At 38.2% G+C, this 15,951-nt stretch overlaps 1 protein-coding gene across 1 annotated transcript in view; it reads left to right on the top strand.

The window, feature by feature from the left end:
• LOC149843198 (AP-4 complex subunit epsilon-like) overlaps window positions 1-12,938 on the top strand; it is a 40,847-nt gene extending 27,909 nt beyond the window's left edge. Inside the window, exon 11 of the mRNA XM_089999646.1 lies at window positions 11,378-12,938. Coding sequence (XP_089855772.1) covers window positions 11,378-12,457 — 1,080 coding nt within the window. The 3' untranslated portion in view covers window positions 12,458-12,938. The remainder of the gene's footprint in view (window positions 1-11,377) is intronic.
• The last annotated feature ends 3,013 nt before the right edge of the window (window positions 12,939-15,951 follow it).

Raw genomic sequence — 15,951 nt, 5'->3', positions numbered from 1 at the left:
GGTTGAACCTCTTCCAGAACCTTGTTAAAAACCCTCAACAATACATCTGCTATCTTGGGCCCATCAGACAAATCAATTGATTTAAAAAACATGGTTCCTTTGGGGCAATAAACAAGAAAATTTATCAAGGTCCTCGAGTTTCTATCCGTCCACCCATCTGCCATGATGCTACACCCAGTCTCTCTCCATGATTGCCTCGTCTCATCATAATAAGCATTCACTTCATTCACATTAGCATCTAAAATCTTTCATCTTAAAACATGATATGAAGACATCTTTTTATCCAGGCTCGATATTGGTTAGGACATCTACCATGACCTGAAAATGAAAGGAATTTGCCACATTGAAAGAAATACAGACATCATAAAACCATCTCCCAACTATGACATTTGCCTGCTTGACTAAATGTTGAGGAGTCATAGCAGTACGAATGTCGGGCTGTACCAGAGGGGCAGTCTTACGAGAAAAAAAACTCCTAATAGAGCCTCTAGCTCTACCTCTTGGTCCTCCTCTCCATAGTTGGCAAACCCGTCGATCTGATTCAGGAATCATTTTAGTCGGATCGGATCGCCCAACAGCCAAGAAGTGATCGTTCATCGATCCAGCCCAAACCTGTTTTAACCAGGTTCGAGCTGGAATCGTTCAGGAATCGCTCGACTCGGCACTGACTCAGCAACTCGTCGAGTCAATGCTGAATCAGACGATTCAAGTCTGTTTCAAGCCATTCGATTCTGACTCGATTCACCAGGACAACCTGGTATACATATCGGTTCTTTACGAGACGAACCGACATGTGTATCGGTTCGTTCCATGATGAACCAGATTTAAAACATAAAGAGCGGGCACGGGGGTTGGGGGGGCTTGAGTCTCTCCCTTCCTTCCCCTATTTTTGAAACCCTAGGCACCCTCCATTTTTTGTAGCCATCACCACCATCGGAGACCACCGACGAACGCCGCCGACCTCCCGCATCGTCGACAGCCGTGTTCTCTCTCTCTCTCTCTGCGAGGCAAGCCTTTGCGAGGCGAGCTGATGCTTGTTCTCTCTCTCTCTCTCTACAAGGCTCATGACAATATTTAAAGTATTATTTAAAAAAAAATACTAAAAAAACATTTGGTCCTAACCGGTCAGAGCTACTGAGTCGACCCGCGAGTTAAGTGTCTAGCGATTTGAGCCCGAGTCACGGGTTTGCCAACTATGCTTCTCTCGAAGAACTCCCTATTTCTCTTCTTTCTCCTTCTCCTCTTCTTATTATGCCCACAACACTACTACTGGCATCGGTCACTTTTTTCCTTCGCTGCAGAACTTCCTACTTCTGATTCTATGCTATGGGATGTATGATCAGAAGTAGGGATCTCATTTTCATAATACACATCCTCTCGGGGCTTCACGTACCTCATTTCTGCTTCATTCATCTTTCTTTCTTGTCTTTTTTCTCTCAAATCATCAAGTATTGTTGGCATTGCCATTTTACGGCATTCGACAATTTTCTTGACGTGCATGCAACAACATTATGCCGTGTCTTGGCTAAATGATGCTTCAACCGAGAGATACCATCCGAAAAACTATTTTGGTAATAGTTGCATTTGATCTTAATCGGTTTCCACTTGTTACTTGAGTGCACTATTGCCATGTCAGATAGTCTGATGCCATCTTTCCCCAAAAACACTCAATACCAATAGAGATTTTTTTACCTTAACCCACTTCTTTGAGTGAAAAAATGGTTGAAATGCACTCTTGAGAAAATCACAAAAGCCCTTTTCCTTACGCACGAATCGGCCCTCAAATCAATCTCATGGAACCTAGGGTGTGTAAGTTCCCTTCAAAGAGCCTCTACATATGTGTAGAAGTCGGCCCTTAAGAATGATTTTAAACCCAAAACAAAAAAGACCTGTTTTCGGGTCTTTTAAAGTGCGACAAACCTCGTATCGTACGATATGGGTCGATACAGGGGTGTATTGTACGATACACCCGATACGGGTATGATACACACTCATAAAAGTAACGATACATATCGTGGACAACCTTGGTTAAGGGTGTTTTTGGTACTTACTGGGTATGAAAAAGATTGTAAAAGTTGACACTATTCTTGTGTTCTTCTAAGGATGTAGATGGTACAAGTTTGGGTCGAACACCCAACGGACCTGAATTCATCTAGTTGGATTTGGTTGAATTTCAGATATAATTAGGTAATTGGGTGAGATTCAGTATTGTAATTTTGCATCTGAATTTGACTGGATATGACTCCATTTACATGCAGATTTGTATCTGATTAAGATAATTGGTTAGTTGGATCTAGGTTCAAAAAGGGCTTTTTAATCTGATTCTGCATCTGATTAGGCTTATTTTATGTCACAAAGGTGCGGGTGCGGATGCGGCGATGCTGCACTTTAAAAAAACTTGGGTGCAGGAGTGCGGGGAGGGTGTGTATATATAATTTTTAACAGTTTTAAGTTAACAATATGTGTATGTGTGCATTTATGTATATATATATATATAATATAGATAAAAATGGACTTGATTAGGTTTAACTAAATTTACTTCTGGATAGAAATGGACCTCGGTGTGGTTGACTTCACCTAACACAAAGGAAGCTGTGTCCAAGTGTCGCACCCGCCTGGGTGCGGGTGCGACGCGGGTGAGGTGCCTTGTTAGAAGAGTTCATGTTACATAGGGCTTATTAAATTATGTTTGCAACTCAAGGAGCCTGACTTGTTTACAACCACCTTCTGGTGATGGTTACCTAATATGCATATGAATAAAACAAAATCAGTGAACTGACTGTAACTAAGGAGGGCATAATAGCTAAATTGTGTATTGAGAGGGCACAAGCGTATTCCTGATTATTCTAGGCTAAGGGTTTTTGGATGCAAATGTTTTGTATTTTATAATAAAAATGATAAACTTTCTCCTCATGATATTCTTTGTGCCTTTGATTTTAAAAATAAGAAATTATATGTTTCAATAAATGTGTCGTTAGAAAAAAAATTTGAATTTGAAAATCCTAAGGACATAACTGAGTATTCTTTTTGGTTGGATCTAATTTCAAAGTTTGGTGATTGTGATGTTGATCTCGATGAAGATCAAGATATTAGAAATGATATGATGAGTGAAAAAGAATCTCATGACAATGAGATAAGTAAAGAACGATCTCAAAAGCAAGACTGTATTCAATATTCTAGGCATAATAGCTCTGAACATCCATGTGCCCTTGAAAAATATACTAATAAAAACATGTAGAAATACAAACTAGAAGGTCATCGAGAGTTAGAAATTTGTGTTCTATGAGTTATTTTCACTTAAATATCAAGCTTACATAGAACTTTCAAACTATGTTGAAGCAAAGAAACATTCTAAATAGATAGAAGCCATGAGGGTTGAATTAGATGCTTTAGAAAAGGCAAATACTTGGATTGTCTAAGATATTCCCTTAGGAAAGAAACTCATAGGTTATTGATGAGTCAATAAGTTAAAAACTAAGAGTGATGAAACCCTTAAAATGTACAAAGCTATGTTAGTTGCGAAGGGATACTCTCAAGAGTATGAAATAGATTATGAGGAAACCTTTGCTCTTGTTGCTAGTTTGACTGAAGTTAAAACCGTAGTAGCCCTTGCCTCTGTGAAGAAATGGTCTATATACGAAATTGATGTTAAGAATGTGTTTCTCAATGGTAAATTGGTTGAAGAAGTCTATATGGAGGCACTACTGCTAAAATAATATATAATTTGAGGGGCTTTTAGGTCTTTTTGTATATTGTACTTTAGCACAGTCCATTAAGGACTGAAAAGTCTTTTAGTTATTTATTTTTTATTTTTTCTATTTTCTATTTTTTGAATTCTGTGTAACCGTTGGGGGGCTGACAGTCCAACACATGTTGGACTGCCCCCCTTTTGTGAGAGCAAGTGAGGCTCTATTTATAGAGCCTCACTTCTTATTTGAAAGCCAATGCTTGTGAAAGCATTTTTGTATGAATATATGAAATTCTTTTGGCTTTAAGCCTTGTGCTATTTTGTGAAAGTGATATTCGGTATCTCCTTCGTGAGATGGTTATTGGTCCATTAGTGATCATTTTTATTTGTGCACTTATGTAGCCTTTTATTTGGCATTGTAATAGTGCATTCTTGTTTAATTACATAGTATCAGAGTTAAGGTCTTTGAAAAAGCTTCCTTAGTGATCCTTCGTGTTGTAGTGCCCTTCACGCTCGTGGTAGCCGCTTCTCTATTCAAATTTTGTGCAATTCATTATGAGAGTAAGAGATTCCACCTTCGTCATCACATACAAGCTAAATGAGAACAACTATTTGATGTGTGCGACGACAATTGAGAATCACATCAAAGGCAAAAAGCTATGGGCCTTTGTTAGTGGCTCTACTAATGAACCCCAACTCAAATTGACTAGAAGAGAAGAAGATCAAGTCAAAGTATTGTCCGAAGAAGAAAAAGAAAAAAACTTTACAAGAATACCAAGATAAGTTGGAAGATTAGGAAGCAAGCAACGCTCAAATTCTCTCATGGTTTATGAATACCATGGAATTTAAGATTGCTACCAACATCATCAAGTTCAAGAAGGCATGCGATGCATGGATCTTTTTAAAGAATCCCTTTATTCAAAAGGATATAGCGAGACTATATTACCTCCAAGACAAGGTACGTAATGCTAAATAAGGAAACAAAAGTGTGAGATATTTCTATGGGGTTTTGTCTCCTATTTGGGACGAATTAGCCATGTTAGAACCTAAATGGGAAGGTTTGGCTATTGAAATAAGAAAGGCTCAAATAGAAGGAGAAATCTTTTCTCTTTCCTTTATGGCCTCCGGCTGGAATTTGAACAAGTTAGGTCGTCTTTACTTCATAGGACCTCAATTCCTTCTATAAGTGATGCTCTTACGCAAATTTGCCAAGAGGAAACAAAACTTGGCATGCGCAAGTCAAATGATGAGGTTTTTGCCATGGCAAGGCCCAACAACTTTGTAAAAACGTATAGACCCCCTCATTTTAAAAGGAAAAATAATAGGGAAGGACATCATGGAGGATACAAGGGCAAAATCATGTCATCACTCTAAGGAACCAGGACACATAAGACCAGATTGCCCCAAATTCAAGAAGGTAGCCGCTCTAAGTAAAGAAACTCAAGATATCAAGAAAGAAGGCAATTTCAATGATTTGACAATTGATCAAATAGCGAAGGCCGATTCACACATTCTTAAGGCTACTCCTTCTACATCCGGTGCCGCCATCTCTTCCTCCTCTCCACCAGGTAAGTCCACTTGGATTTTGGATTCGGGAGCGTCTTTTCATATGACATATAATGAATCCCTACTATCCGATTACACCAATTCATACTTTTCATGTGTGTCAACCGCCGATGGCACTTCTTAAAGACACTTCAAAAAAAATTCTTGTTCCAAATGTAAGGGTTATTCCAAAATTAGATTTAAACCTTTTTCCAGTTTCTCAAATTTTCGATAATGGGTGTAAAGCCTTCTTCTCATCTAAGGCTTGTTGGGTGCAGGATCTCCAGTCAGGGAAGCTGATTGGGTAAGGCTATAGAAGAGGAGATCTCTATTATATGGACTTTTTATGTTTGCCCCAAAACTCTTTTTGCAATCATGTCAAAGATATGGATTTAGATTTTTGGCATAAAAGATTAGGACATCCAAGCCTATCCAAATTATCTCATTTTTCATTTTTGAATTTTTTTTGTAAAGATAAAGATTTTGTATGCGAAGATTGTATACTTGAAAAAATGCAAATGATACCTTTTGGATCGAGAACTTCCTCATCTAGTGAAATCTTTGAATTGGTGCACTCAGATGTATGGGGGTCCCGCTCCTGTTATGTCAAAGGGAGGATATTCATATTATGTTACATTCATAGATGATTTCAGGAGACATACTTGAATTTTCTTCCTTAAGCTTAAATAAGAAGTTTTTTCTTGTTATAAACCAATTTAAAACAAATATTAAAGTCTTCCGCTCTGACTCAGGGAGAGAGTTTATCTCAAATGAATTTTAATCATATCTAAAAACTCATAGAATTTTACACCAACGGTCATGTCCAAAGACTCCTCAACAAAATGATATTTTTGAAAGAAAGCATCGTCACATTATTTAGACTGCTAGAACCCTTCTTATCTCAAAGAATATTCCAAAACAATTTTGGGCCAAAGCTGCACTTACCGCAGTATATTTAATAAATAGAATGCCTTCTCAAGTCTTGAAAAACAAATCTCCAATTGAAAAACTTTTTAAAATTTTTCCTGACTTAAAAAGACTAAGGGTATTTGGATGTAAGTGTTCTGTGCTCCTTGAAAAATATAACACACTCTCTCCCAAAGCTATAAAATGTGTCTTTTTTGGATATATCGAGAAGAAAAGAGGTCGGGGTAGGCCTAGGAAGACTTGGATGGAGATGATAGGAAAGGATATGAATGCTTTGAACCTCACCGAGGACATGGCGTTGGATAGAAATGATTGGAGGAAAATGATTCATGTGGAAGACCCAAAATGAATTTCTTTTTTGGTTCATATCGCTGACCCCAATTGTTTTGGGATGAAGGCGTAGTTGTTGTTGTTGTTTGTTGTATCGAGAAGAAAAAAGGTTATCGATGCTATGATCAAACAAATGACAAACTTTATGTGTTCAGAAATGCCGCTTTTCTTAAAAAAAGAAAACAGATTTGATTTTGAAAAATCCAAGGAAGAAGCCGAGTATGCCTTTTTATTTGATTTATTACCTAAATCAAATAATGAAATTGTTAATGACGTTGAAAATATCGAATCTATTAATGACTCTAGTGAAGAAAGAGAACCATCCCAAAATCTCTTACAGTATTCTAGCCGAAGTAATGGAGAGCATCCATGTGCTTTTGAAAGATATAATCAATCAACAAATAGTGAGGAAACTAGTGTTAGGAGTTGTCATATGAATCTTTTACTCCAAACTATAGAGCTTACCTTCTAGCTATCCATTCATATCATGAACCATCTAACTACAATGAAACTAAAAACATAGACGAGTGGGTAAAAGCCATGAAGATAGAATTAGGTGCACTACATAAAGCTCATACCTGAACAATTCAACCTCTTTCCAAGGAAAAGAAGACTATAGGGTGTAGATGGGTCTTTAAAATCAAAACAAAAGGTGATGGGTCCCTAGAAAGGTATAAAGCACGCTTAGTTGCAAAAGGATACTCCCAAAATTATGGAATAGATTATGAGGAGACATTTGCTCCAGTAGCTCGTATAACCACAGTTAGGACTTTAGTTGCAGTAACGTCCATTAGAAAATAACCTATTTATCAATTAGATGTTAAAAATGCATTCTTAAATGAAAATTTAAATGAAAAAGTGTACATGGATCCTTCTTTCGGTTTGACTATTGAAAAGGGTATGGTTCTTCGACTTCAAAAAGCTTTGTATGGGCTTAAGCAAGCCCCTAAAACATGATATGATCGGTTTAGTAAATACTATATTGAACTTTGGTTTTAAATCCTGTTACAATGACACTGCTTTGTTTGTAAGATCTACATGTACATAACTTATTCTTCTTTTTTTTGTATGTTGATGATATAATCATGATTGGCAATGATCAAAAGGAAATTGAAGAAATTAAAGTTATGCTTAAAAGGTCTTTTGATATGACTGACCTTAGTTTTTTGAGATATTTTCTAGGAATTGAAGTGACTTACTCGCCAAGGGGATACATTTTATCTCAAATCAAGTTTGCAACAAATATTGTTGCACGTTCGGGAATCACTGACACAAAATGTGCAGACACATCTGAGATGATAAATGCAAAAATGAAAGTTGAAGATGGAGTACTATTAGATGATCTAACTCTCTATCGGCAACTTATCGGATCGCTAATGTATTTTTATATTTTTAGACTTGACATCGCGTATGCTGTACACAATGCCAGCCAATTTGAACATGCGCCCACATCAGTTCACATGAGTGTCGTATTGAGAATAGTTTGATACATCCAGAAAATTATTTCTAGAGGGCTATTCTTATCCTCTTCCTCATCTTTAAATCTTATTGCTTATACTGATTCTGACTGGCGAGGAGACCCCAATAACCGTTACTCAACTACTGGTTTCTTTGTCTTTTTAGGTGATTTCCTCATCTCTTGATGATGTAAGAAACAACAAAATGTGTCTTTATCCTTCATTGAAGCAAAGTATAAGGCAATGGCTACAACAACCACCAAAGTTGTGTGGATGCCAACATTACTTACTGATATGGGAGTTGATATTTTAGAGCCTTCAAAATTATGCTGCGACAACAAAAGTGTCATATATTGCCAACAATCATACCTTTCATGAGCGAACAAAACATATTGAAATGGATTGGCACTACGTTCGTGAAGAGTATTTGAAGGGGACAATTATCTTACCCTATGTTCAGTCTGAATTTTAAATTGTAGATTTCTTTACCAAAGCTCTTTCTCTGCCTAGATTCTTGTATCTTCTTAGTAAACTTTCGGTGATCTCACCGTAAGTTTGATGGGGAGTGTTAAAATAATATGTAATTTGAGGGGCTTTTAGGTCTTTTTGTATATTGTATTTTAGCACAATCCATTAGGGACTGAAAAGTCTTTTAGTTTTTTTATTTTTTTCTATTTTCTATTTTCTATTTTCTATTTTCTATTTTTTGAATTCTATGTAACCGTTGGGGGGACTGTCCCCAACGATCATAATACTGACCGTTGGAGGCAGTCCAATGCATGTTGGACTGCCCCCCTTTTGTGAGAGCAAGTGAGGCTCTATAAATAGAGCCTCACTTCTTATTTGAAAGCCAATGCTTGTGAAAGCATTTTTGTATGAATATATGAAATTCTTTTGGCTTTAAGCCTTGTGCTATTTTGTGAAAGTGATATTCGGTATCTCCTTCGTGAGATTGTTATTGGTCCATTAGTGACCATTTTTATTCGTGCACTTGTGTAGCCTTTTATTTGGCATTGTAATAGTGCATTCTTGTTTAATTACAACTGCTTGTTATAGTTATTCCTAAAGAAAAAAATCTTCGTTTAGATAAGGCTCTTTATAACCTTAAACAAGCTCCAAAGGCTTGATACGACAAATTTAGTCAAGTTATACTTGATATTAGATTTCAATCTTGTTTAACTAACACAACCTTGTTTGTTAATAATTCTGATGCAGGTATTCTTCTTCTTCTTCTTTCTTCTTCTTTTTATGTGAACAATATGATCATCACAAGAGGTGACAAACAAAAAGTTGAAAACATCAAAAGACTTCTCAAAACACATTTTGAAATAGATTTGAGGTTTTTAAAGTATTTCTTGGTATATAAGTTTATTCCTCTAGAGGTTATTTACTGAATCAATCTAAATTTGCTTTAGGTATTGTTGTTAGGTCAGGTACTTTAGATAATAAGAAGGTTGACACTCTCGAAGTTGTAAATGTTAAGATGAAAATAGATGATGAGGAACCACTTGAAAATCCAATACCATACAAACAACTTGTCAAGGCTTTGTCATATCTCTCAATTACGAGACCTGACATTGCACATGTAATTCATATAATGAGTCAGTTTTAACATGCTCCCATTACTGTACATATGAGAGTTGTTTTGCATATTATTAGATATATAAAAACTTTTATTTTTTGAGGATCTTTCTTATATACTTCTTCTTTGGATTTAATTGATTATACTGTTGTTAAATGGGGAGGTGATCCAAATAACCGACACTCAACCATTGGTTTTTGTGCGTTTTTAGGCGACTCGTTTATTTCATGGAAGTGTAAGAAGAAACAGAAAGTTTTTCTCTTTTCAACTGAAGCAGAATATCGAGCCATGACTGCAACTACTATGAAGGTGGTTTGATTAAGGAGATTGCTGGCGGACATGGACGTTCAGAGTAAAGGAGCATTATGACCGTTCTGTGACAACAAAAATTTCATTTATATTGCCAGCAACCAGACCTTCTACGAACAAACCAAACACATTGAGAATGATTGTTACTATGTACGAGAGAAATTCCTACACAACACTATTGATCTTTCCTATGTACAAAATATCAATTGGTGGATTTCCTAGATTCTACTTTCTCTTAGACAAACTTTCTGTTATCCAACCATAAGTTTGATGGAGAGTGTTAAAAATAAGTGTGTGTATATATGTAATGTAACTAGATAGTAACTAGGATTAGGTTTTTTAACTTTTTTGTTTTTGGTTTTGAACTAGTCAACATAAGTTGACTAGTCAACATAAGTTGACTAGTCAACATAGGGAGTCGTTGGGCTCCCAACGGAGCTCCCTCCTCTTTGTGTATAAATATGGGGCAAAGCCCCACTTCAATGTATGCTTCTTGCATGGTCTTGATCAATAAAATATTATTTTTATTTTCTTGTGTTTTTCTCTTTAGTGGGTGTTTGTGTGTGAGCTAATTTTGTGACTTGTGAATGTTCTTTTGGTGCTTTGGTGGAACTCTTTGAGTGTCCACCGTGTTGTTTTGGTGAATAATAAATATATTTTGGAGGACCTTGTTTCTTTTCAATTACATAATTGTTTTTTTATTTTTTCCTTTCTAAAAGATTTGTTTTTCTATTTTTAAATTATTTTTTGTTGTATTCCTTATAAAAATGTGACAAAAATAAATAATTTCAAAATCTCACTATACAAAAACTGGCATTACTTTCCCGTTTTGAATGTTTGTCACCATGTGTGGGAGCAAATTAGGTAGAATGTTTTTGTGTAAAACCACTATTCAGGAGTAACACCTGTCCTGTGTAATGGGTCTTGCTACTTTGGATGTCAAACAGTGCTGGTGTCACGTCCTTTGTCGGCAATTTACAAAAAAATGTATGAATGTGTTTCAGTGATCCACCTGATATAATAATCGCGAACAGTAAGTGTCAGTCCAGGCTCAAAATTGTCCACCAGGCAGATGAAGAAATGTTTGGATTCTTGGACCCCCAGAAACTTTGCTGCCTCTGTGTTAGTTTCTTGGACATAATTGTATCTGTCCATCCATTATAACCTGAAGTGTATGTTTATCTTGCCACGTTGCACACATCTAGTCTGGTGTTTCCCTTTTTCTTTTTTCTACTTCTTTGGGCAAGTTTCTATTGTTCTGTACATTTTAGGTTTGTTATCTGTTATCACCTCTTTTTGATTTTATGTTTTCCTTTCCATTGTGGTTTATGTCTATGAGTTTTCTCATATTGTTGATAACAAACATAATTCATTCGTGAGACGTTTTCTCCTGAATTATTCCTCATTAACTGAAAATGGTGTTTCAACTGATTTTGCATCTGTTGAAATTGATGATCAGAACTTTCAGTTACTTTAGCTGCTGTGTCCACATCAATAGCAATCCAGGTCTCTGAATGTATTGATTGTTCCTGCCTACAGGTTGATACGAACCTTTCATTTTTAGAGGGCTTTATCCAACAAGCCTTGGCAAATGGAGCTAGACCTTACGTTCCTGAGTTTGAACGGTCTGGAATGGTTAACATCAGTAGCTTCCGTAATCAGGATCAACATGATGCTTCTGTTCATTCTCTCAGATTTGAAGCTTATGAGGTTCCAAAACCACCAGTGCCAACACGTGCTTCTGTGGTTCCTCAAATACCTTCTACTGACATTGTTGCAGTATCTGATTCAATAACCACAATGGAAAGTTATCAAGCCTCTGCACCATCATCCATCGACACATCAGCTGATCTTGGCATCAGGCTTCGACTTGATGGTGTACAAAAGAAATGGGGTCGACCAACTTACTCTTCAGCAGCTCCATCTGCCACATCCTATAGCAGTAAAAAAACTGCCAATGATTCTGATTCACATGGATCCAGTAGCTCCCAAACTAGAGATATACCATATGATTCAAGACGACAGCAGCCTGAAGTCTCTGCAGAGAAGCAGAGACTTGCAGCCTCTATATTTGGGGCATCTTCAGCCAATAGTGGGAAGAAAGCATCAACCAGCTCAAAGGCAGTGAGGAGCAACAACCATGCAAGAGTGGAGAAATCACCGCATTCGACAGCAGCTGCTGCATCTGCTGGGCTCCCTACCGAGAAAGCTGTTCCTAGCCAACCTCCCCTAGACCTCCTTGATTTGGGTGATGATAATGGATCAAGCATTAATGCATCAGCTGTTGAAGACCCTTTTAAGCAATTGGAAGGTCTTCTTGCCCCATCCCAGGCTCCTTCATCCGTCAAGCCTGAAACATCTGCTCCCACCCAGCCGGTTGATCTCATGGCACTTTACACTGACACACCAAGTGTAGCAAATTCGACTGATCTGGGCATTGTGTTTCTTGCATCCGGATTGTCTAGTACTGGCAGGGATGCTGTTGGAGCAACTACGACTCCTTCAGTGAAGAAGGGCCCATCTCCTCAAGATTCTCTTCAGAAGGATGCACTTTCAAGGCAGGTTGGAGTAATACCTTCAGGCGTGAACCCGAACCTTTTCAAGGATTTGCTTGGCTGAATGATCTTAGATTGCAGCTATCATGATGTTTAGAGTGGCATTTGTGAATTCCTGAATGAGACATTGATCTCCAGTTCACATTGGCTTCTGGGGGAATTGCTTGGTTGGATTGGTATTCAGAAACTGGGGGCTAAAAACTGGAGAAAAGTTGCAGAAATTTATGTTTGTAGTCAGCGAGGTATGGTATGATGCAGGGCATTAGCTGTTGGTGGCATAGTTTTTGGGTAGTTGTAGGATTTACACGAGACTGGAAGTCGACAAGTTGAGACTAGGGATGTGAAATGTGTAAGGCTTGAATGAAAATTTTGCACCGATTTGTTTAGTAGAATGGTTATCCTGCTAGAGTTTTGGAACTGGTCCTCTTTGTTCAGATTTGTGTTATGAAAAATAGATTCGTGTTAAGGGCCTCAAAATTCTTTAACCTATTGTATGAGTGATTTGGGATATTTTGAGCATGAATGCAATAAGTTGTTTAGTATTATGCTTAGAAGCATTTATTGCTCATGTTCTAGTTAATTAGCACTTTCAATGATGAGATTTGGTAAGGGAGACATGGCAAATGTGTGTATGTGTGACCGCACATTGGTAGGGCCTCTGGTTGGTAAATCCCTTGAGGTTCCCCCTCCAGTCGGAAAGTACAGCTTCATCTTGCGGCAATAGATGTCCCCTGTAAGTTTTCAACCATGGGCATTCCATGTCAGGTGAAGGTACATGCTTGACCAGCAACGTTAACAGTTCAGGTCCATGTCTAATATTCCAACTACCAATTACCACGATTTGGTGTGACCCATCAAGATCAGATCAGCTAAGGGGGATGGATTTGGTTGGTGTTGATTAAGATCCAGCTTTGTTTACATGTAATAACAGATCTGTTCAAGGTTTTAACTGTATAAGCTAATCAGATCTGGACCTAGATATGATCTCTCCTTTTTGAAGTCCAAGTCTGGATCCAGATTTGGTCATGCAACATCTGATTATGTTGAATTTGTCCATCACCCATCTGAACTGATTCTTGACCATGCACATTGTTGGCTCCTCCAGCACTTTTTAGGGAACTCAAACTTGAGTGTCTGATTGGATCATCTCACCATCTTTAAACACATGAATATCCAGTCATAAGCCATGATATGTCCACATCAGTATCTGTGAGCTGTCATAAACAATCAATCTTATACATGATTCTGTCATTTTTCTCTCTTTTCATGCTTTCTTTCTTAAAGATATACTAAAATATAATGAAAATAAAAAATTGGGTTGAGATAGTGTTAAAATTGCAGCCCACAACGAGTCCACCCATGGGTTGGGGGTGACTCATGAACAAGACCAAGTTGACGAGATGTCTAGTTTGAAACCCACGGTCGTGCATCCTTTTTTTTAAAGGCAAGCTGGGATTAGGCAGAACTTACCAGTTAAATAAGTATACCATTGGGTTTTGAACCTGCAACGTGTCCCAACACAAGGAGACGTGCACTAGCTGCTCCTACTAGACAAGTGGAGCCCCCATTGGTACGGTCGTGCATCTTTTGCTGTGAGGCAAAAGCTGTGTACTTCCTAATGGGCAACAGAGATCTGAGGTTTTACCAATGGGGTCTCGCTTGTCTGGTAGGAGCAGCTAGTTCAGGTCACCTTGTGTGTGGGGGATGTTGCAGGTTCAAAACCCAATGATATATTGTAACTGGTAGGGGTCTGCCTAACCCCAACTTGCCTTTCAAAAAAAAAAAAACAGAGATCTGAGGTTTTATTGGTGAACCGAGGTGTTTTTTTTCTGGTTATCCAAAAAATTGCAATATTATCAATATAAAAGATAATTAGATTTACCGCAATTTTATTTAGATTTTCAAGTTTTTTTTTATTTATCAATATTTTGTGGCCATGACAGCAAGGTGAACGTTAACTCATTTGGGCTCCTGGAACTCGAAACAGGTTATATGTCCCCCCCCCCCCGAACAGGGCCGGTAGCTCCATCTCATGTTCGGGGGTTCCCAAAGAGCTCCACGTATTTAAGCACGTGCATCTCGTATCCCCATGTTTGTCAACATTAATTAGCATTGGAGTTTGATGCGATTGCAAAGACTTAAGTACCCTCTTCTTCATTGGTGCAAAAAAAAAATGGCGATTCTAGACAAGGAGTAGTTGTAAAAACTTAAGTTCCCCGAAGATCATTATTTAAGACTCAGTCTCTGCACTGCAGGATTATCCGAGAAAGAAATCTCCTCTGGAAGAGGCCATGAACATCAACCCTCTCACTCTCTCTCCCTTTTCTTTCTGCTTCTGTGCACATGCAGCAAAAGATCCAACATTGCTCCATCAAGCACCGACTGACCTGCACATTGACTGTTATGGAGCCTGATTCAGAGTTTTTACCCTTACAGGAGGAGGGTTTGGGAGCTCCTCTCAGCGTGGGTAGCATCATTCAACTAAATGAGTTGTGGATCCCGATTCAGAGTTTTTACCCTTATAAGAGAGGGGTCTGGGAGCTCCTCCCAACGTGGGTAGCATTATTTAACTTGAAGAGTTGTGGAGACTGATTCAGAGTTTTTACCCTTACAGAAGGGGGGTCTAAGGGCTCCTCCCAGCGTTGGTAGCATCATTCAACTTGATGAGTTGTGGAGCCTGATTCAGAGTTTTTGCTCTTACAGGAGGGGGGGTTTGGGGCCTCCTCCCAACGCGGGTAGCATAGTTTTTGCCCTTACAGGAGGGGGGTTTGGGGGCTCTTCCCAACGTGGGCAGCATCATTCAACTTGATGAGATGTGGAGCCTGATTTAGAGTTTTTTCCCTTACGGGAGGGGGGTTTGGGGGCTCCTCCCAGTGTGAGTAGCATAGTTTTTTCTCTTACAAAAGAGGGGTTTGGGGGTTCTTCCCAGCATGAGTAGCATCATTCAACTTGATGCACTGTAGGATTATCCGAGAAAGGAATCCCCCCTGGAGAAGGCCATGAACATCAACCCCCTCTCTCTCCCTTCTCTTTCTACTTCTGTGCACATCTAGCAGACAATCCTACACTGCTCCATCAAGCATCGACTGACCTACACACTGACTGTAGCATGGTTCAACTTGATGAGTTGTGGAACCTGATTCAGAGATTTTGCCCTTACAGGAGGGGGGTTTGGGGGCTTCCCCCGGTGCAATAAAGTGTTTTGTTTAATCATGGTGCTCATGTTTCCTTCGGTTGTTTCTTGCTAAAGGATTTTGTAACAACCTTTCTCACAATTTTTCTGTTTTTTTTTTTTTTCTGGTTTGAAGATGGTGACTTCTGAAAGTTATCGTTCAATTTCAGGAAATAAACCTATTACAGAAGCTGAAATTCTGTAACCAGTTCTGGTTTTTAACAGATTTGAAATATCAAATGAGTTTATAAAGTTATAAAAATTTCCAAATATAAACTAGTCAAATAAAGAAAGAAAACCCTTTTTACAGATTTGAAAAATGATCTCCCGTTGGGGAGATATGACTCTTGCAAAATGAAAAAAAAAATTGAGTAACTCAAATGATA

The sequence above is a fragment of the Nuphar pumila genome, chromosome 3, assembly GCF_984573655.1.
Source record: "Nuphar pumila chromosome 3, dmNupPumi1.hap1.1, whole genome shotgun sequence".
NCBI classification, from domain to species: domain Eukaryota; kingdom Viridiplantae; phylum Streptophyta; class Magnoliopsida; order Nymphaeales; family Nymphaeaceae; genus Nuphar; species Nuphar pumila.
The sequence above is the reverse complement of the archived record's forward strand: the minus strand, read 5'-3'. Positions and strand labels throughout refer to the sequence as shown.